Source organism: Myotis myotis, unplaced genomic scaffold (assembly GCF_014108235.1).
Source record: "Myotis myotis isolate mMyoMyo1 unplaced genomic scaffold, mMyoMyo1.p scaffold_m19_p_19, whole genome shotgun sequence".
NCBI lineage: Eukaryota > Metazoa > Chordata > Mammalia > Chiroptera > Vespertilionidae > Myotis > Myotis myotis.
In genome coordinates, this window is record NW_023416323.1 from 6,122,510 (window position 1) to 6,145,232 (window position 22,723).

A 22,723-nucleotide genomic window follows, 5' to 3' on the forward strand; every position below is an offset into this window, starting at 1 on the left:
GTGGCTAGAGCGGCCGCGGGCGGGTCAATCTCGCTTCCGGCGGCGGGAGCGGTGCTTTCGGGATGGATCTCCGGGCTAGGGGAGGAGGGAGTCTGACAGTTGGTTCCGCCCGGAGGGGCGGGCGGGCGGCGCGAGTGGGCGCGGGCCCGGAGGGCCAGGTGAGGCGTGGGCCGGGAGAGGTGGGATTGGGCAGGAAACGGTGGGGATGGATGGCATCTAGGCTCACTGGCGCTGCGTTGCGGTCCTGGATAAACGACTTTTTTCTTTGAACCTCAGTTTCCTCCTCTGTAGAGTGGGGGTCAGTATCTATAGCTTCCTCCTTCTGGTTTGGAATGAGAAGTCAGCTCGCGCTTGGCGGAGCCCCTCGCTCTGCGCCTGGCACTGTGCTCACTTGTTAATATACTATTATTGTTAGTTGTGATGATGATGTTTGTGCTTGGCGGGGAAGATTGTTGGACTTGGAAGTCAACAGATTTCAGTTCAAGTCTCAGCTCCCCTAGCAGTGGGCCTGTGCCTTCGCCTCTCTGCACCTTATTTCTGCAGTGAGGGCTAGCAGTCCGAATATCATAGGGTCCTTGTGAGGATGCTGACGAAACGTGCGTGTAAAGCTCCTAGCACAGGGCCCGGGACAGCACTGAGTAGAACTCGCTAGACTCATAGTAATGATTTTGAGAGTCATTGTTGTAGCTGGGACTTCCAAGGCAGGAAAAGGAGCGAGGAAGCTCAAAGACAGCATCAGGAACAGCCTGGAATCTGGAGTCAGGGAAATCGACATCCTGCCACTTACAAATATTCCAAATCCCACGATTTTTCTTTTTCTTTGAAACTACTGATGCATTTTCCTCCGGTCAGTTAACTTGAGAAGGAAAAGTGGCCTGGCTGGCCATGAGAAAGGAACTCTTCACCTGAAATACAATGGAAGCAGAACAGTCCATTAAATTGAGTGTGATTCCATATTGTCAGGTACATGGAACTCATCAGGTTACCTAATACTCGGTTCCCAGCTCACACTTTGCATAGGACTAGTATAAGTCAGTGACTGTCCTTTTCTTTTCCTAGCTCACTGAAGATTTATTTATTTAATGCACACAGATCACCTGCCAAGCATTGTTCTAAGTCAGTGGTCCTCAACCTTGGCTGCACATTAGAATCACCTGGGAATCTTTTTAAAATCCTGATTTCTGGGCCCCGTCTTCCAGAAATTCTGTTTCTTTGTTACTAATGTTGTGGCCTCGCCCCATAACAAAGAAACAGGCTTTCCGGAGGATGAGGCCCAGCAATCAGGATTTTAAAAAGATTCCCAGGTGATTCTAATGTGCAGCCAAGGTTGAGAACCACTGTTCTAAGTGCTTGGTGTTTATGAACTCATTTACTCTTTTAAGAATAGATACTCTTATCATTCTTATTTTATAACCAAGGGAAGTGAAATCCTGAAAGGTTGCCCTGCCTGCGTGGCTCTGGCACCAGCGTGGCTCCGGCTCCGGCGTGGCTCAGTGGTTGAGCGTCAACCCATGAACCAGGGTGTCACAGTTCAATTCCTGGTCAGAGCATATGCCTGGGTTGTGGGCTTGATCCCCAGTGTGGGGTGTGCGGGAGGCAGCTGTTTAATGATTCTCTCTCATCATTGGTGTTTCTTTTTTTTTTTTTTAAATATATATATATATATATATATATATATATATATATATATGTATACTTTTATTGATTTCAGAGGGGGAAGAGAGGGAGAGAGAGATAGCAACAACCTGGGCATATACTCTCACCAGGAATCTTGGTTTATAGGTTGACGCTCAACTATTGAGTGATGCCGGCTGTGCTCATCATTGATGTTTCTATCTCTCCCTTTCCCTTCCTTTCTGAAATCAATTTTAAAAGAAAGAAAGAAAGAAAGAAAATTTAAGCCCCAGAGTCAGGGTTAGGAAGTGGTAAATTAAGATTTGGATCCACGCCTTGTAAGGTCTTAGCACAGGTTATCTAGTATATGGCAATTACTTGAGTTTTGGGAGTGGTCATTTTTCCATTATTATTAATGTTATAATTTTCACCAGAGAGCACTGGAGATGGGCTTTTAATGGTGGAGAGAGGAAACAGTCCAGCAGGGAATTCTGCAGCTGTAGGAGGATACCAGTACTTAAAGGCTTCTGGTAAGCATTAACTGAAACCTTGCAAAGACAGATCATAGTGCCTGCTCATAGTAATCCCTTGACCAGCAGTATCTTAGCCATTGAACTGACTTGGGTTCAAGTCCTGGCCCTGTAGTTACTTATTGTGTGACCTTGGAGGTGCCATTCTCATCTGTAACATGGGGATCGTTTTCACTTTCTTCCCCTGTGGTTGTGAGGAATCACTGAGACATGTATATACTGTTCCTAGCACGTGAACATTCAGTAGGAGCTACTGCATGGGCACTGGAATCAGGGAGAACTTTTTTTTTTAAATTAAATCTTTATTGTTCAGATTATTACAGTTGTTCCTCTTTTTCCCCCCCATAGCTCCCCTCCACCCTCCCCTCTCCCCCCCCCCCGCACTGTCCTCATCCACAGGTGTACAATTTTTGTCCAGTCTCTTCCCGCATCCCCCACACCCCTTTCCCCCCCAAGAATAGTCCACTCCCTTTCTATGCCCCTGATTCTATTATAATCACCAGTTTATTGTGTTCATTAGATTATTTATTCACTTGATTTTTAGATTTACTTATTGATAGATGTGTATTTGTTGTTCATAATTTGTATCTTTACCTTTTTCTTCCTCTTCCTCTTCTTAAAGGATACCTTTCAGCATTTCATATAATACTGGTTTGGTGGTGATGAACTCTTTTAGCTTTTTCTTATCTGTGAAGCTCTTTATCTGACCTTCAATTCTGAATGATAGCTTTGCTGGATAAAGTAATCTTGGTTGTAGGTTCTTGGCATTCATCACTTTGAATATTTCTTGTTATGCCCTTCTGGCCTGCAAAGTTTCTGTTGAGAAATCAGCTGACAGTCGTATGGGTACTCCCTTGTAGGTAACTGTCTTTCTCTTGCTTCTTTTAAGATTCTCTCTTTTGCCCTAACCGTTTTGGCTCAGTGGATAGAGCGTCGGCCTGTGGACTGAAAGGTCCCAGGTTCGATTCCGGTCAAGGGCATGTACCTTGGTTGCGGGCACATCCCCAGTAGGGGGTGTGCAGAAGGCAGCTGATCGATGTTTCTAACTGTCTACTCTAACCTCTTCCTTCCTCTCTGTAAAAAAAAAAAAAATCAATAAAATATATTAAAAAAAAGATTTTCTCTTTGTCTTTTGCTCTTGGCATTTTAATTATGATGTGTCTTGGTGTGGTCCTCTTTGGATTCCTTTTGTTTGGGGTTCTCTGCGCTTCCTGGACTTGTAAGTCTATTTCTTTCACCAGGTAGGGGAAGTTTTCTGTCATTATTTCTTCAAATAGGTTTTCAATACCTTGCTCTCTCTCTTCTTCTGGCACCCCTATAATTTGGATGTTGGTGCCCTTGAAGTTGTCCCAGAGGCTCCTTACGCTATCTTTGTATTTTTGAATTCTTTTTTCATTTTGCTTTTCCGGTTGGGTGTTTTTTGCTTCTTCGTATTTCAAATCTTTGACTTGATTCTTGCGATCCTCTAGTCTGCTGTTGGAACTCTGCATAATATCCTTTATTTCAGTCAGTGTATCCTTAATTTCTAGTTGGTCCTTTTTCATAAGCTCGAGGGTCTCACTAGATTTCTTGAGGGTCTCACTAAATTTATCAGCGGTTTCTAGAAAGTTCTTGAAAAACCTTAAAAGTATGGTTTTGAACTCTATATCCAGTTGTTTGCTTTCCTCCATTTCTGTCATTTGTGTCCTGTTTCTTTGTCTCTGCATTTTTTATGCTTCCCTGTGTTGATAGAGTGGCTTTCTGTATTAGATGTCCTATAGGGCCCAGTGGCTCAGCCTCCCCAATTACCTGAGGTGGACAGTCTTGGTGCACCCCTTTGTGGGCTTTGTGCACAGTCTTGTTGTAGTTAAGCCTTGATTGTTGTAGGTATCACTGGGAGGAATTGACCTCCAGGCCAATTGGCTGTGAGAATCAGCCATGTCTACGGTGGGAGAACTTCTGTGCTGAAGACACCCTTATGGGGCAAGATTTGCTTCAGTGGGGCTTTGGTGCTCACTGAGTCTTCCCCCTGAGTGTGTCGCTTATGGATCTGAGGAGTTGTAATCTGGATGGTCCCACTCTGACCACTGGGTACACTGGCTCTTGGATCTAAGGAGGTGCTAATTTAGCCTCTGCCTGAGGCTACCCAGCAGGAGCTACGAAGAGATCTGCAGATTCTCCTTCCTTTTTTGGGGTTTGGAGGTGCCCAAATGAGGCCCAGCTGTGAAGCAATGCAAGCTGCTGTGGGGCCTTGGGCCTTCTCTTGGAAGTTCTGGGTCTCTCTGACCCAGCTGCAGTTTGTTAGGTAATTTTCAGATTGCAAAGGGCCAGGGCATTCATATGCAAAAGCGTCTGCTGCAGCTTGGGTGGGGCGGGGTCTCAGGGAATCAACAGGGCGGAGAAAGCAGCTATGGCAGATCCTCAGCCCTGCCCTAAGGGGCCCCGAGGTAATTGCTGCAAGCACCTCTGAGGGAAAGCCGCCCTCGTTTCGAGTTCTGCCTGCAGCCAGACCGTTCAGTCTCTCCCCACCCGAGTCCGGGTCCCCAGAGACTTCCCGGAACCGGAGTTCAGAGCAGTCTGGAGCTTGTGACTCCCTCCTGATTCAGAAAGACAGCCGCGTCCTCAGGTACCAGCCCCTTTCCGCGCGCGCGCCTCCGTACCTCTGCACTTTACTTCCGCAGCTCCTCTGAGTCTCTGTGTGCTTTTCTCTTTCCTTCTAGTTGTAGAATTTCCACTCAGCCAGCCTTCCTGTAGTTCTGGATGATGTCCGTTTTGTCTTTTAGTTGTATTTTTGAAGTTGTTGTGGGAGGCAGCAATTTCCGGTGTTTACCTATGCCGCCATCTTGGTTTTTTCAGGAGAACTTGTTTTTGAATCCCAGTAAAGCCGTTTGCTAGATGTGGCATTTGGCAAATTGACTGCACTTCAATGAGTTGGTTTCTTTCATTGATTAAAATGAGTCTGATGCTAGTCCTCACTCATGAGGAGGTTGTGAGGCCTCAGCATGACACCTGGCTCTGGTCCTGGTATATGAAATGTTTTTTTCTCTGACTTATTAAAGCCTCTTTTTGCCCTGCCCTTTGAGAGATACAGGTATGTTATCTTTGTCCACTAGTAAAATCCAGGAGGGAAAGTGGGTGTTAGAGCGTCAAGTACAGGGTGGAATGATGTCTGTGATCATGTTCATCAAAGAATGCAGCAGGAGCCAGGGAAAGGCAGATGAATCCTAGCTGGGGGCAGAGGAGAGAATCTCACGTGTGGGGACTTAGGGGAAGCTTCACAAAGCAGGCAGCAGCAAAGCAGAGTGAAGAAGGGTTTTCCAGGAGAACAGGAGAAGATAAGCATTCCGGGCACAAGTGACATTCTGTGTGAAAACTGGGAGGTAGGCAAAGCCCCCAGTGTTAGAGGAAAGGCTGGGTGGGAAGCCTGGGAGTTAAGAATAGCCCACGCTTGGTGAGCATCAGACAGTGTCTCAGGTGCTTCGTACATAGAAACTCACAGCATTTGTCTAAGGCAGTGGTCGGCAAACTCATTAGTCAACAGAGCCAAATATCAACAGTACAACGATTGAAATTTCTTTTGAGAGCCAAATTTTTTAAACTTAAACTATATAGGTAGGTACATTGTTATTAACTTAATTAGGGTACTCCTAAGGCTTAGGAAGAGCCACACTCAAGGGGCCAAAGAGCCGCATGTGGCTCTTGCGCCGCAGTTTGCGACCAAGGGTAAGTAAGGTAAGTAATGTTTGTATCTTCCCAGTTTACAGATGGGAACACTGAGGCTCGACGTGTAATTTGCCAAGGCCACACAGCTAGTAAGTGGTAGAGCCAGATTTGAGCCCTGCAGTCTGGTTACAGAGTCCTTACTCTTTTATTGCTTCTGTTCAGCCATCAGAATGCGGGCGGGGAATGAGGGGGGAGATTGAGTGTGCTGGACAGAGGGCCTTCTGCACCCCATAGAGGAGGTGGACGGGGATGAGGGCGAAGGGTCACAGCTGGGGGCTGGGGTGGGTGGCAGGGAGCAGAGGGAAGGGTGAGGGCAGAGGAAATGGAGGATACGGCAGGATCAGAGAAGAGGATGGGGGCTAAGTGGGAAGTTTGGGCCAGGGCAGTGTGGGACGGATGTTCCTGGAGTCAGATAGCATCGAATCATCAGGAGAGAAAGTTACTTCCTGTAGTTTCTTTTCAGTGCTGCTGTTAATGTCCAGGAGAAAGGTTTCATTGGTGCTAATATGTCTCTAACACCTTTCTAGCACCTGCTAATCTCTTAGGTGAAAATTGGCTTTTCATTTCTTCTCCGAGGCCCCTCATGATTTGGTGCCCCACCTGTCTGCCCTTGTCTCCTCTCACTCTGCTCGCTCACTCCCCTGCAGCCGGGCCAGCTGCTGCTGCCCCTCCAGCATGTCAGATGGGCCCCTGGCTCAGGGCACTGGACTTACCTTCCGCTGGAGCACTCTTCTGTAAAACCACATGGCTCACTCCTCCACCGTTGGGTCTCTGAACGTCGCCACTTCAGAGTGTTCTCCCCGATCACCCTCTTTAGGATTGCAACCTCTTTCTTCCCAGGCCCTCCATGTTTTCTCTGGGACACTAAAGGCTTTCTGACACCACCCCTTTTTTTTCCTTTTTAAAAAAATATTTTTATTGATTTTTAGAGAGAGAGGAAGGGAGTGGGGGAGACAGAGAGAGAAAGATCAATGTGAGAGTGAAACGGTAAAACATTGATTGGCGGCCTCCTGCAGGCCCCCTTCTGGGCATCAGGTCCATAGCCCAGGCATGTGCCCTGACTGGGAATCGAACCGTGACCTCCTGGTCATAAGTTGATGCTCAACCACTGAGCCACACCGGCCAGGCTGACACACCACATCTTAACTGTTCTGCTTCTTTCCTCTCTGTGTCCCCCTTTCCCCTTTCCTTACCTAAATGCCAGGCTCTGTTTTTGTTCACCTCAGTATCCCTAGCTCCTAGAACAGTGCTTCACACAGGTTTTGAATGAATGAATGAATGAATGAATGAATGAATGGAGTATTTATGGTTAAAGTCTTGGGTAAGGGGTGTCTTTTTTCCCCCTTCCACCCCCCCCCCCTTCTGTCTTTTTCTAGCTAGAAACTTTTGAGGTGTGTGGAATAGAGCTGTGGACATTTGCTGTCCCTGGGCCTTGTCCCAGGCAAAAGTGATAGCTGTGGTGGCAGCTCTGTCCCAGGCTGACTTCCTGCCAGCTGCTCCAGTCTATTCCTGGGCTCTGAGCCCCCAGTCCAGGAACTCTCCTCCGGCAGATAGACAGGCAGCGAGAGAGGGACAAGCTCTCACAGCCGGTGGCAACTCATGAGCCCTCTCCCCTTGTTCTCTCTTCCAGGCTCCAGGGAGCTGCGTGAGGGCCAGGGCGACAATGGTCTCAGTGACCATGGGTGAGTCTGTGGACTTCTCTCGGGGCCCCCTCTCCCCGCTGCCCTTTTTGGGGTATGACCTTGTTGGGGAAGACGTGGGGGGGGGGGGGGGGGCCGGTCACAGGCAGGAACAGCTGTACTGGAGGTCCATGGAGGTGGGGCCAGGCCTGCTCAAGGCCTACCCGCTTCCTCTCTGTATCTTTGCCTCCTGCAGCCTCGTTTAGCCATAAAGAACTTGGGTATTGAAGTCCAGCAGATCTCCCACGTGGCCTCTCAGAGCCTCAGTTTTCTCGCCTGTAAAATGGAGATACTAATACTTCCTACAACCTGGGATCTAATAAGGATTAAGGAGGTTATTGCCGGTAAAATCCTGGGCATAGTTTTTTTGCAGTTCCTTTTGCTTTAGGCAGCTAGCTACTCCCAACCTATGTGGTACTTTTTTCTCCCCTTAAGAGCTTGATTGATATACAGTTTATATTTTGTACAATCACTTGTTTAAAGGCTACAATTCAGTGATATATATATATGTATATATATATATGTATCTTTTTCTTTTTTAAAAAAATGTATTTTTATTGATATCAGAGAGGAAGGGAGAGGGGGAGAGAGGTAGAACATCAATAATGAAAGAGAATCATGGATTGGCTGCCTCCTGCACACCCCCCACTGGGGACCGAGCCCACAACCCGGGCATGTGCCCTTGACTGGAATCAAACCCAGGACCCGTGCGTCCACAGGCCAGTGCTCTATCCACTGAGCCAGACCGGCCAGGGTTACATATCTTTTTCTATTCACAGATTTGTGCAACCATCACCACAGTCGATTTCTTTCAAAACATTTTCATCTTCCTCCAAAAACCCAATGTCCATTAGCAGTCACTCCCTCCACCCCGGACCCTGGCTCCACTAACCCACTAATCCACTTTCTGCCTCTATGGATCTCTACATTTACTGTTCTGGACATTTCATATAAATGGAATCATTACGTGGTGCTTTTCGATACTTAGACAAAAGTGCCTGCTTTTGGCTGATGGAAACCAGGGCGCCCTGGCTAAGCAGGTGCCTAGAGCCCATGCAGAACAGAAGGCAGCTTTTCCTCTGGGCAGGAGCCCACCTTTCTCAATTAGAGATACAGGCCTATGGCCTGGTGGGCAGGGGCCTCCTAGGGAGAGGTGTGGCTGTGCGTTTGTGCCGAGCCCTGCACTGCCACCTATGAGACATCTGACCTGGAGTGTGTCTCTTTTCCTGCACTGAACCTCAGTTGTCTCAAGCAAAATGAGCACAGCAATACCAATTTTTTTCTAATCTCAACTAGCATTGCCCAACCCCCAACTGGTGTGGCTCAGTTGGTTGGAGTGTCGTCCTATGCACTGAAGGGTTTCGGGTTTGATTTGATATTTCTCTCTCTCTCTCCCCCCGATCCCCGCCCTCCCTTCCTATCCCTTCCTTTCTCTAAGCATGTCCTTGGGTGAGGATTAAAATAAACAAACTAGCATGGAATGTTGGATATAATATTATGTACCATGAGAAAGAAAAAGAATGTTGCCAATTAAACTGGCAGCCTGGCTGGGGTGGCTCAGTGGTTGAGCATTGACCTATGAATTAGGAGTTCACGTTTGATTACCTGTCAGGTCTGTCAAGGCACATGCCGGGGTTGGGGGCTTGATCCCCAGGAGGGGGCATGCAGGAGGCAGCCAATCAATGATCCTCTCATCATTGATGCTTCTGTCTCTCTCTCCCTTTCCTTTTCTCTCTGAAATCAATAAAAATATATTGAAAAAACAAAACAAAACAAAAGACAACTGTGGCACACCCTCGATTGTGAGGTAGATCCTGGTTTCAGAGATATTTAAAATGAAAAAAAAAAGATTTTACTTGAAATCAGTGATCTTACCTAACACCTGGCCTAACAGAGCAGGGTCAGTGTGAAGGTCACACCTAAGAAAGCAAGAAAGATGTTTAGAAACAGTAAGCCAGGGGCAAGGTGCCCACCCGCCCCCTGCCTGCTTCCTCGTTGGCAAAGTGGGGGAATCAGTGCTGCTTAACCACGGTTGTCAGGCAGGCGTAATTCCATCGTCTGTGTAAAGCACTCAGCCCAGGGCCTGGCATTTGATAAGCATTTAATTTGTGGGCGCCGTTGCTGTTGTGGTTTTGCTGCGGCTGTTCTCTAAAGAGAATAATGTGAGTAATGAGTCCTGTCCACCCCGACCAGCCACCTCTGAGTGGATCCAGTTCTTTAAAGAAGCCGGCATTCCTCCGGGACCTGCTGTCAATTACGCTGTGATGTTTGTGGATAATAGGTAAGGGGCACCGAGGGGATGAGCTGAACTCCGGGAGAGGTGGGAGGAGACAGGGAACTGGCTGGCCCACCCTCCCTGGTCCACCGTGGCCTCACTGCTGACCCTCCCCTGCAGGATCCAGAAGAGCATGCTGCTGGATCTTAACAAGGAAATCATGAATGAGCTGGGCGTGACTGTGGTGGGCGACATCATTGCCATCCTCAAGCATGCCAAGGTGGTACACCGCCAGGTGGGTGCTCTGTGCCATCTTTGTTCCTGGGTTTGGGGAGGGGCGGGGCAGTGGTATAGCGGACAGGAGGCTTAGAAGCAAAGGCAGGCAGACCTGGGATCCAAGGCTGGTTCTACATTTGCTGTGTGACATTGGGCACATTGCCTAACCTCTCTGAGCCTTTGTCTATCTGTAGTATGCACATAGGCAAACCTATTTTTCAGGGTGGTTGTAAATATTACATTGTATAAAGCCTAGTACAGTGTAAACAGTAGGGCTTTAGTAAAAGCTGTCTGTATTATTATTACTAGAGGCCCGGTGCATGAAAAGTCATGCACTGGAGTGGGGGGTCCCTCAGCCCGGCCTGCCCCCTCTCACAGTCCAGGAGTCCTCAGGGGCGGGAGGCAATGCCCCTGTCACACCTCTGCTGCTGCCACTGCCGGCAGCGCAAGCCTCGGCCGGCCCTGGTTACCTGAGCCTTGGGTGGCCGTGGGCAGCTGGGGGGCTGAGGGGACTGGGGGACTCTGGAGGCAGGCACGTGCCTGGCCTTGCCGCATGCCTGCTGCCCTGGTGGGGCTGAGGGAACTGGGCACTGCCATCTTGTGGTTGTGGGGGCTGCCATCTTTGAGGTTGGGGCAGTCAATTAGCATATTTCCTCCTTATTGGCTGTGGGTGCCACCACCTTTGAGGGTGGGGCAGTCAATTAGCATATTCCCTCCTTATTGGCTGTGGGCACTGCCATCTTTGTGGGTGTGAGAGTCAAGTAGCATATTCCCTCTGTATTCGATGGGATTGCTAGTTGTCATCCTACTAATATAATGATCAGGACCAGGTGTCTTCTCTGTCCCCAGGACAGAAGCTTCCTATGTGGGATCCAGTTGATGACTTGGCCAACAATATGGTGGTTCCTTTCATTATTGGCCACTCCGGTTGGCCCCTCTGGTTACAGTGTCCTTAGACTAATGATTTCACCTCCCTGAGTCTCTCTGAAACAGGTTTTTCACACACTCTGCTGCATAGGGTGGCTTTGGCCATCTACCAACTAGTGTATGTGGCAAGGAGTGCCAGGTTTGGAGTGAAGTGCTTGTGAAGTTACGATGGCTCACACTTAACCATGTGCTTGCCATCTCTGCCCTTTATACCTATTAATTCATTTGCTCCTCCCTCCACTTGACCAAGAAGGAAACTTGCTTCAGAGCTGTACTCCAGCTTCCACATCGTGGCTGCTGGGTTATTTTCATGTCCAGTAGCTCCCTCCATCCCAGAGATGGTCTTCATAGTTCCACCATGAGAACAAGCCCCTACAGTGAGGCTTTCTCCAGCCAGGAGCATTATCTGAGTTAGCATGGAGATGGTCACAGAGTAGCACTTTTTTTTTCTTTAAACTTTTAAATTTGGGAATAATTTTTGATCTCTAGAAATGTTCCAACAATAGTACAGAAAGTTTCTATGTGTCCTTCACTCACCTTCTCCTAATGTTAACATCTTACATAGTGATGGTACGTTTGTCAAAACTAAGAAATGAACAGTAGTATGCTAGCATTAACTAAACTACAGACTTTTTGGATTTCATTCATTTCCATTGATACCCTTTTCCTATTCCAATGCCTCACTGCATTGACTGATGTCTTCTTTGTCTCTCTCTTCAAAAATTTATTTGAAAGAGAGAGAGGAGAAACATTGATTTGTTGTTCCACTTATTCATGCATTCATTGGTTGTTTCGTGGATGTGCCCTGACTGGGGATCAAACCCACAGCCTTAGCTTAATGGGACAAGGCTCTAACCAGCTAAGCTCCCGGGCCAGGGCTAAATTTATTTTTCAATTACAGTTGACACACAATATTATATTAGTTTCAGGTGTCAACACAGTGATTTGACATGACCTTGACAGTTTTGAAGAGCACTGGTCAGGTGTTTTGTAGACTGTCCCTCAGTTAGAGTTTGTCTGATGTTTTCTCCTGGTTAGGAGTGAAATGTCTTGAAACCTTTTCTCTAGCAGCTCTGATACCCTAGTTTGGTTTAGATTTCTGAGTCCCCTGTTCCCTCACCTCCTGTCCCTGTCCCCATGGTAACCCAGGCACTTTTTTTTACAGGACATGTGCAAAGCTGCCACTGAGTCGGTGCCCTGCAGCCCTAGCCCCCTCCCGGGCGAGATTCGCCGAGGCACCCCTAGTGGTGAGTCCCATCTGCTCATTCTTACACTCCTGCAGTGAAGGGAACACACCTGGAGTCTGCAGAGGTGGCAGCAAAGGCATCTGAGGCCCTCTTCTCTTAGGGAAAAATACACTGGGTGATGAGGGGCTGGTGGTAGTTCTGTCCTGTAAAGTCACTGCAAACACCGCAATAGTGAACACTGAATCATGCGCCTACGGGCAATACAAGGTTAGATTCCTGCAAACCTTTGATCACGACATTTTTCCTTAGCTGATCAATACTGAACTTCTTTTATGCATGTTTCCATTTAAAGACACTTTATTTCCTAGCTATTGTTGATTCATTAACATTGAACTGTGGTTAATAACACTATAACTCATTTCTGAACGGAGCTAATTTCACACATGTATTTTTTCCATAAGGCACATACATCAGTGCCTCCTTGCATTTAGGAACACAGACAGCATTTCAGTGCTGTGCTTAGGGGGCCGTTTTAATCAGCAAAATCATAGACCATGGAAAGAACACTTTTTACAGTATGAGAGCTGAAACAAGAACACAGCGTGTAGCTTGTTGGACCTCAGTTGGGAGTGTGGGTATTGGGCGATTCAAGTTTTCCGCCATTCTATGCATGTCTGTGAATGACCACAGACGCACTATGAGTGTTAGTTTTGGGGGTTACAAGTCAATTTTAATGAAGAGGTGAATTTGAAAATATGGAATCTGTGAATGGTGAGAACCTGCTCTATTTATACTTTTGTTTCTTCATCCGTATAATAAATTTAAAAAAAACCTAAAAAATTTAACATGTGTATTTGTTAGCCTTTGCTACTTAGCAAGCCACCCAAAAACTGGTTTAAAACACCGACATTTATTTCCCATGGTTTTATGACTTGGTGGGTCATTTCTGCTCTGGGCCAGCTCAGCTGGTCTCGACGGGTGATCAAGGAGACCTCAACACACATCTGATGGCTGGCTTGATGTCAACAGGGGCAATTTGGGCACACGCCTCTCATTTCCTAGCGGCTCGCTCAGGCTCATCCGTACAGTGGTGGTTGCAGGACTCCCAAAAGCAGCATGGGAAGGCAGCCTCCATTTTTCAAATCACCTCTAAGCCTCTGCTTATGTAACATCTGCTCTTGTCCCATTGGCCAGAGCCAATCACATGGCTCAACCCAGAGTCATTGTGGGCAGAGCCTACCCAAAGGCATGGTCAAGGGAGGCTGAACAAATTGGGGGTTCGTTTCTGTAAACATCTCTTACAACTTACCTGCAGAAAAGGGTTCAGATGACAACAGTACAGCTGAATGACTTCACAGACAGGACACCATGTGAGCAGCAGCGTCCAAATCCAGAAACAAGCGTGACAGTGACTCTAACCATCTCGGGTGCCCACCACCCTGATTTCTAGCAGCATAGGTTAGTTTTGCTAGTCTTTCAAGTCTATGTAAATGAAACTAGATACATGTACTCTTTGTAGCATTCTGAATATCTTAAATAGTTTAAAATAAATTTTAAAAATTAATTAAAACAAAAACACTAGTGGAAAAAATAGGCAATCAAATAGTAAGAGGAAACAGGCAAAGAAGGAAAGAGGGGAAGAGTTCTCCAAAACAGCATTTCTGATGTGGCCACTTGTATACACTTTATAATATCACATGTATGTGTCTGCGAGCAGCAGTCATGATGTCAGAGCACAAAGCACCTGATGTTAACATCCAGTAGAGACAGACAGTTGTTTTCCCTCTGCCTAAATGGTGCTAACTTGCCATAATAAACGCATCCCTGACTGTTCCCCTCCCATGCTGCTACTTAGCCTTACATGCTACAGCTCTCACCTTATACCCTAGGACAGTGATGGCGAACCTTTTGAGCTCGGCGTGTCAGCATTTTGAAAAACCCTAACTTAATTCTGGTGCCGTGTCACATATAGAAATTTTTTTGATATTTGCAACCATAGTAAAACAAAGACTTATATTTTTGATATGTATTTTATATATTTAAATGCCATTTAACAAAGAAAAATCAACCAAAAAAAATGAGTTCGCGTGTCACCTCTGACACGCGTGTCATAGGTTCGCCATCACTGCCCTAGGACATCCCTCTCTTGTTCTACGGAAAACAGGGTCCATCAGAGACTGTCCCCCATGCCCAAAGGGAGGTCACCTCTTTTCTTGCCCCAGACCAGCTGGAGCCAGACCCACATTCCCAGGCCTGGCTGAGTGATTCCCGCTCTGAATCCCAGCTCCCTTGTCTGTAAAGTTGGTTATCAGAAGGGTCTGTCTAGCACAGATGTTGGAGGGTTGGTGGTAGTGTTCATCTTTTCAGTAGATGCTTATCGAGGGCTGTGAAGTGCCAGAAATGTTGTGGGCACTGGGGAGACAGCAATGAACAGGCAGTGTCTCCGCAGGGAGCTTGCATGCTCTGGGAGAATCCACCAGTAAACAAATAATGTAAGTTAATGTCGAGCAGTAATAAAGGCTATGAAGAAAGAGAAAGTGTGGTGTAGGGTAAGGGAGTACAGGTTGATGGGTGGTCTGGAAAGCTTTCGCTAAGGAGACCATCTGAGAGGAGACCTGCATGAAGAGGCAGAGCAAACCTGTTGGCACTCCGGGAACTGCGTGCCAGGCCAAGAGAACAGCTTGGCTGAAGTGGAGTGTGGAGGGGAGGGTCGAGGTCCGTGCGGGGCTGCATAACTAACTGATGGGTGAAGTATGGTAGGGACCAGTCTGGTCTTGGGTCTCAGGAAAGATCCTCAGGGCAGGGAGGGGTAGGCTAGTTCCTGGAAAGACTGGCCCACCCAGTCCCCAGACATCCCCACAGGAGGACAGCACAGCCACAGAGGAACTCTGGCTGCTCCTTCCCCATTCAGTCCCAAGGCTGGCCTCCAGCCGGCCTCCCTCCCAGGGTGACTGAACTGGACTCTCCCCTTTCCTCCCTGCAGCCGCCTCCCGCATGATTGCCAACAGCTTGAACCGAGACTCCCCACCTGGAACTCCCCCCAGACGGCCAGATACCAGCACCTCTAAGATCTCCGTCACCGTGTCCAATAAGATGGCAGCCAAGAGTGCCAAGGCCGCTGGTGAGGGGACTGGGGCAGGTGGTGGGAGGAGCAGGAGGTGAATGTGCCTGTGAGTGCCTGAAGGCCACCAGGTTCAAAGGGTTTGTAATTGATCAAGTCACTGCACCTCTGGGGGCCTTGCTCTCCACGTCTATAGAATGGGGGTGGGGGTACCCTACCCAGAGACGGTCAGAAGCACTTGAGATGATGTATGTAAGCACAGGTGCACTGTGGTTCAGTCTTTTAAATTTTATTTTATTGTGGTAAGAACACTTAACATGAGGTCTACCCTCTTAGCAAAGTTTTAAGTGTACACAGCAGTACTGTTGACTCTAGGTGGTTCAGCCTTTTTTAACAGATGTTCACTGAGCCCTGCCCTGTGCCCAGCCCTGTGCTTGATGCCTGGGGTCAAAGGTAAAGAAGCTACTGTTTCCTCACAGCAGCCAGAGGATCTTTCAGAACCCTCAGCCAGACCTTTTCACACCTTTGTCTAGAACTGTCCAGGGCTTCCCATTATTCCAGCAATCAAATCCTGTCCTAATGTGGATTCCTCTCTTGTGTCTCTTCCCCTTGCTCGCTGCCTCCGGCCCCCTCCAGGCTCCTTCCCCCTGTGGGGCCTCTGTCCCGTGTTCCCTCCTTCTGGAGCATGCTTCCTCTGCAGACTTCCGTGGCTGGCCTCTGCTCTTCTAGGTCTCAGCTTGAAAGCTGGGATTGGGACTCTGGCCTTAGGGCTTTCCCCCTTTGTTGGGCCCATCCCACAGCAGTGATGTTGGCACAAGTGGAACCTGAGGCCCAGGGAGGGGGCTTCGTAATCTGACCCCCAGCCCATCATGCCCTGTCCACCTCTTTTGCACCCAGCATGCTCCCTTTTGCTGGGGGCATTTGGAAGTGCCCCAACCCCCTTCTGGCCTTGTGATTTGCATGCCATGAAAAGAAAGTTAAAATTACTTTCTAAAGTATTGAAAAGATAGCCTGGGAGGACTGGCGCTCTTCCCCCTCTACACATTTGAGGGGATTCTTTTTTGTAAAAATGGAGTTAAAATTTAGTTATACAGATTGTAAGTTTACGACTTGATTAATTTTTGGAAGGTGAGCACACCTGTGAAACCACTAGCTGGTAGGGCTCTGTAACCTCCCCTCCCAACCCAGGTCTGAGGGGAGTCTGGGCTGGGAGGTGAGCCTGTTTGGGGTGGACAGAGCCACAGAGAATGGGAGGCCCACCGCAACCTGGGTGTCCGAGTACCTTCTGCCCTGTCTGGCTCAGACCTCTGAGTTTCTTGGTGGTTCAGAGTCAGTGGTGATAGGGGTAGTTGGGAAAATAAGGGGTTCCAGTCATGCGGATGCATGGAGATAAAGGGCACATATGTGCCCTATGCAGGGCATCTAGTCCCTACCCTGGGAGAACATTCTATCCCGGAAGGCGCTCAGCCACACCCTCTTCCCCAGCTGCCCTGGCCCGCCGGGAGGAGGAGAGCCTGAACGTTCCCACCAAGCGACGCAGGGTCACTGCTGAGATGGAGGGGAAATACATCATCAACATGCCCAAAGGCACCACCCCCCGGACCCGCAAGATCCTTGAGCAGCAGCAGGCGGCGAAAGGTACTGGCCTGGCCTGGGTGTGCACTGGCATAGCCTGTGCTTCCCCTTTGGCCTCATCTCACTGGCACTGGCAGAGAAGCAGGCTCTAAAGGGACCCAGGGGACCTTGGACCAAGGGAGCAGTGATGGTAGCCATAGAGGAGGGGGAGGTCACCACTCTGCCCTGTGTCCTGAGGTTAGTGTTGCAGGTCTGCTTAGTCCTTCAGCCTGGCAACCTTCACCGGGTGAGGGTGGGAGGGTTCAGGGGCATGGATTTGGTGATGGCTGCCTCTAAAGCTGTGCTGTGCCTGGCTGAGGGCAGGTGCCCCAAGAAGTGGGAACTGTCATTATGAGCCCGAGGGGTCTGGTTGAGATTCAGTCCAGCGCTGCGGCTTGTATTTGGTCGTATGGAGATGGTGCTCTGTGGACTCAGAATATAGTCTGTTCTAATGGGAAAACATGCAGATGATGCAGAAGCATATACAGTAGGAACAGACTCTCTCCTTCTCTCCCATCTCCCCGCCTGTTGCTAACTTCCAGACTAACATCCATGAACTTACTTGCATCTGTATACATGTCCACACAGATATGGGCATTTTTTTCCTTCTAAATGTATAGCGTCACCCTGTAGGTATTGTTCTATTACTCTTTTATTGAGATCTTTTCACTTTAGTGTATGTACATTTACAGTCCATCCTCTGTATCCTTGAGTTTTGTATCGTGCACTCAACTAACTGCAGATTGAAAATATTCAGGGAAGCCCTGGCTGGTGTCCGCAGTGATTAAAGCATCGGTCAGTGCATCGAAGGGTTGCGGGTTTGATTCCTGGTCAAGGGCATGTACCTGGGTTGCAGGTTTGATCCCCACCCCAATCAGGGTGCATGTGGGAGGCAACCGATTGATGTGTCTCTCTCACATCAATGTTTCTCTCACTCTCTCCCTCCCCATTACCCCTGCCTTCCTTCTACCCTTTCTAAATATCAATGGGAAAAAATACCCTCTGGTGAGGATTAACAAAAAAAGGGAAAAAAGAAAAAGAAAATATTCAAGGGGGGAAAAGAAGAGCCCAGACATTTCCAAAAAGCAAAACTTGAATTTGCCACGTGCTGAGTGCTACCCTTGATTCATGTGAATGACGTAGTGATAAGTAGGTGTCCCCTGCTTTGACACCATGGAAATAGAGATGATATGCAGATACCGTGTCATTTTATATGAGGCACTTGAGCTTCGCGGATGTTGGTATTCATGGGGCACTGGAACCAGTCCCCCTCAGATACCGAGGGACGGCTATGCTCATTCTTGCTGATGGTGGTTTAATATTTCCACAGTATTTATACATCATATCAAGCTTTCTGTTGGTGGCTATTTAGGTTGTTATTTAGAGAGAGAACGTGTTACCAATTCATCAGATTTTCTCAGAGGCCTATGACCCCAAAAAGAGTGAGAGGGCCAAGTAGTGATCAAGAACTCTTCCCGCACACACACCTGATGAACTGGCACTAGGTCCAAGGAACAGATATCAATTTTAGTTCATCCTTCCCCCAGTTAACACCAGCCAGGAGCCGGTGGGTTCAGGTCAGTGTTAACCAACAAGTGTAGACAAAGCCGAACTGGGCCCAGTCTGTGCCTGTTGTACCAGCGCTGCGTGGGGCCTAGGCTGCCATGTTGGTGTCTAGGCTCCCTTGTCTGCACATGCTCACCCAGGTCTGGGCCACAGGGGCCGCTCACCAGGTGCTCAGTGATGGCCTTGCTTCCCTCCAGGTCTCCACAGGACGTCCGTGTTTGACCGCCTCGGTGCCGAGACCAAGGCAGACACGACGACAGGCAATAAAGTGAGTTGGAGATTGGGGAGCCACTCGGGGCTCTCAAATTCTTGTCCTCCCTGGGTGTTGTTCCTGACACTTCCCACATCTCACCCCTGCCATACCCTGGGCCCATCTCAGGGCAGAAAACAGGGAAAAAATGTCCAGCCCAGGGTCTGGCTGACTCCAGTATGCTGCCCTGTCCCAAACCGCCCTCAGCATCATCCCCCACAGCAACCCCTCTCCTGGGCCCTGTCTCAGGGACAGCCCACTGTCCTCATTCTAGGCAGTGACCAGACGGATGGCGCCATCTGTCTTGCCTGCTCTGCCACCTCTCCCTAGCTGGATAGGGCAGTGGCCGCCTAACTGGTCACGTGCAGCTACTGAGAGCCCCACCAGCCCTTCGGCCACAGCAGCAGTGGGTGCTGCACAGGACAGGCCGCCCGCCGCCTCCTGCAAGCCCTTCACAGGCTTTTCACCAGCTCAGGGTGAAGCCCACTCTTCTCCCCTTGGCCCTGCAGCCTGCAGACCCCAGGCATGGTGCGTGGGTAGGAGCACCCAGCCTGGGCCCGCCGCACAGTGTGAATCTGCCACCGCCTGGCTGCATGGCCTTGGCCACGTCACGTATGCCCTTCCTACCGTGGTTTCCTGTATAGTACCCACCGCATAGGGTGAGCCTGCGGATTAAGTGAGGGGTACCTGCATGGTGCTGTGGGGTCTGGGGCGTGGTAAGCACCCTTCAGTGTCACCAGCTGCAATTCCTGCCTCAGCCCCTCACCCACCAGGCCTCACCCGCTCTGGCCTGAGCATGATAATGGCACTCAGGATCATGTGGCTTGAAGATGGAGCCACGTCAAGAGCTTGTCCCAATGCCCTAACTGGTTTGGCTCAGTGGATAGAGCGTTGGCCTGCGGACTGAAGGGTCCCAGGTTCGATTCCGGTCAAGGGCATATACCTTGGTTGCGGGCACATCCCCAGTAGGGGGTGTGCAGGAGGCAGCTGATCAATGTTTCTAACTCCCTATCCCTCTCCCTTTCTCTCTGTAAAAAATCAATAAAATATATCTTTAAAAAAAAAAAGAGCTTGGCCCAAGCGAGTGTTCCAGTGATTCTTACTCTGGCCTTGGGGACTTAGCCCACTCCTTTTGCTGCTGATTCAGCCTTGAGGGTCTGGCTTAAATGTTGGTGCTTCCGAAAGCTTCCCTGAACTCGGAGAAGAGACGAGGCTTCCCTGTCTCCTGCTCTCCAGCACCCCCCTTTCCTCCACAGACGTATCACTGTCATAATTAGAGAATTACTTGTGTCATTTCCAGTGCCAGGTCTGTCGTTCCCTCTGGACTGTGAGCCCCCTGAGGACAGGGCCAGGCCTGTCTTGGGCACCCCTGTGTCCCCAGCACCACCCAGCACAGGGCCAGGTACAGAGACAGGACTCAGAAAGTATCTGTCAAGTCATGACCAAATTTGTCTTTTCTCTCCTGTGCGTCTGTAAACCTTAGCTGAGGCCTCACCTCTTTGTGGCGTGTGCTTTCTCCTCTCCTCCTTACTAGACCCACTTCTGGTCAACTCTCAGACCCCATCTCAGATGTCCCTTCTCCAGGGAGCCTTTCCTGAACTCCACCCAACGTCAGGAGCCTCCTCTGGGCTCCCCCAGCTCCCTGACTTCCCTGTCATGGCTCTTGCCAACATCTATGTGTTACCAAGGGGTTTCTCTCAACTTCGATCTCCAGGAGGCCAGTAGGCACATGAGGCAGCTGAATGCATGTTGAATGACTAAATGACTCACTTGTTCTGTCTCTGACCTCCACAGCCCACGGGAGTCTTCAGCCGACTGGGGGCTACCCCAGAGATGGACGAGGATCTGGCTTGGGACAGCGACAACGACAGCAGCAGCTCTGTTCTACAATATGCCGGGGTCCTGAAGAAGCTAGGCCCGGGCCCAACCAAGGCCAGTCCCCAGCCGGTGCCGACTGTCAAAGCCAAGGCCACAAGCTCAGCGATGACGGCCAACACCCCTACATTGCGGAGCCTGGCCCTTCCCTCCCGCCCAGGGTCCCTGTCCAAAGTCAGCATCATCCAGAGACTGGGCAAGGCTGCCCCTGTGCCTGAGGCCCAGGACAGCCAGGTCACGAGCACCAAGAGTAAGTCATCAGCCGAGGTCAAGGTCACCATTAAGAGGACTCTGGGGCCCCGGGGGAGCGGCTCCAGCGAGGGCCTGGGTGCCCAGATGGACCATGCAGGCACTGTGAGCGTGTTCAAAAGACTGGGCCGCAGGACCTTCTAGCCCACAGGTGGGGCACAGGCCCCTCTCCAGGCTCTTGACTCCACCAGTCTTCAGCCAGGGCCCACCCTGGGATGGCACTGCGGTCTCCTTCAGGCATTCAGGCCGGCCCGAGCTCTGTGGGGCTGCATCCCGTTTACTGAGTCCGAGATGGTCGTTGTGGCCTGGCCTTGCCACTCTGGGACTTTCCCTTCTCTCGTGTCCTCTGTTCTGTCCTCTCTGACTGTGGCCTTGGCAGGGCCCCCTTTCTACCTCTCCTGAGTGCCAAGTGCCCTTTATCTCTCCTGTATCCCCCTGCCTCCCTCTCAGCAGCATCTGCTGCCTCAAACCCCACCTTCTCGGCCTCTTGGTCCCCCAGAGCAGGTGTTGCCCGGAGGGTCTCCCTTATCCCTCCACCCTGCCGCTTCCTGACTTCCCTCCCATCACTCCTCTGTCCCCTACCCCCCAACTTTAACTTTGTTTTTTCTCCCTGTCTTCACCCTATTCATTTATCTTCTGTTTTCTGTCCCTGTGGTAAGGCCCGACTGTCCGCTGCATCCTGCCTGACCCTCCTGCACCTCCGGCCTCCCAGCGGCCCCCTCGTCGACAGTGGCGTCGAGCCTGTTGAGACTGTTAGCAGCCTCACTCCCAGGCTGGAGGGACCTCCCCAGACCCTGGGCTGCAGCTGGGGTACCTCCGTCTTCCTGCCCCGGGCATCTTTTCTCTGAAAGGCAGTGGTGGGTGTGGGCAAGGGGCACTGGGAAGGGAGGCCAGTGCCGAGAGAGAAGAAAATAGCTGTTTTAATATATTTGTGACTTTCAAATATTTTCCTCTCCTCCTTCAAGGTGAGTCGCAGGATGGTTTTTCACACAAAGCATAATGTGGTGGAGGGGTCGAATGAAGGCTTGGGCTCTGTCTCTGAATGTCAGGCTCCCTGCACACATATGGGCCATGTCTCTGCTGCAGGTCCCAAGTCCAAGGGAGTACTGGCCACGGTCAGCGTTCAGTTGGGCCTCCTCCTCCCTCAACAGAAAGCTGCCTCGGTTCTGTCACTCTGCCCTCCCCCTCCCTAGATTTCACCTGTTTCTGTCTCTCTCTCTGTTGGTGGCTTTCCAAATTGCAGGCTCCATTTGAAGGTGAGGGTTCACATGGGTTTGATTTCCACTTGTTTGCTGCTGCACAGCCCCCCTCTGTGCCGGGCCTGTTCTGGGAGCTGGGACCTCTCCGTGAGCAAGACAGACAAGCCCCTGCCCACGTTGCTAACGGCTCCAGCCAGGGAGTTGGGCGGTGGCGTGATCACGGGGGATCGAGGGATGAGTGATTTCAGAGAGGAAGGGAGCGGGATAGAGAGAGAGAAACATCAATGATGAGAGAGAATCATTGATCGGCTGCCTCCTGCAGGCCCCCTACTGGGGATCATGCCTGCCACCTGGGCATGTGCCCTTGACCAGAATCAAACCCAGGACCCTTCAGTCCGCAGGCCGGCGCTCTAAACCAGCTAGGGCAGACCAGGGCCTCTTTAGATGTTAGGGGTAAGAAGACCTTTTGGGGGAGGTGACAGGCTGAGCTGGGAATGAGAGAAAGCAGCTACATAAAGTTCAGGAGGAGTGTTCAGGCAGAAGAAACAGCTGGGCAAAGGCCTGACTTGGACAAGGAACTCAGAGAGGCCTTTGTGGCCAGCAGAGAGTGAGGGACCTGCCCTTCAGCACAGGTGGGGGCGGGGTGGGAGGGTAGACCAGAAGCAGATACCCGAGGCTCTATGACTCTGGGGGAGGAATTTGGGCATCACCCCCCAGAGCACTGAGGAGTTTGGGAGGGTTGGAGGCAGGCAGTAATGATCTGAGTTGCCTTCTGTGAA

General features: G+C 50.0%; 1 protein-coding gene across 3 annotated transcripts; it reads left to right on the plus strand.

Annotated features, from left to right (window-relative positions):
• The first annotated feature begins 46 nt into the window (after window positions 1–46).
• Window positions 47–21,673, plus strand: CUNH19orf47 (chromosome unknown C19orf47 homolog). 3 transcript variants are annotated; one of them, XM_036346941.1, is made up of 10 exons: window positions 47–158; window positions 7,477–7,528; window positions 9,719–9,806; window positions 9,921–10,035; window positions 12,109–12,190; window positions 15,114–15,251; window positions 16,677–16,829; window positions 18,569–18,639; window positions 20,416–20,746; window positions 21,405–21,673. In XM_036346941.1, the coding sequence occupies exons 1-10, from the start codon at window positions 63–65 to the stop codon at window positions 21,491–21,493; spliced, it is 1,215 nt and encodes a 404-aa protein (XP_036202834.1). In that variant the 5' UTR covers window positions 47–62; the 3' UTR covers window positions 21,494–21,673. The 3 variants fall into 3 exon arrangements, with proteins under 3 accessions (XP_036202834.1, XP_036202833.1, XP_036202835.1); XM_036346942.1 differs by adding an exon at window positions 2,049–2,144 and having other exon boundaries at window positions 65–158; window positions 20,416–21,673; XM_036346940.1 differs by having other exon boundaries at window positions 20,416–21,673.
• Window positions 21,674–22,723: the final 1,050 nt, after the last annotated feature.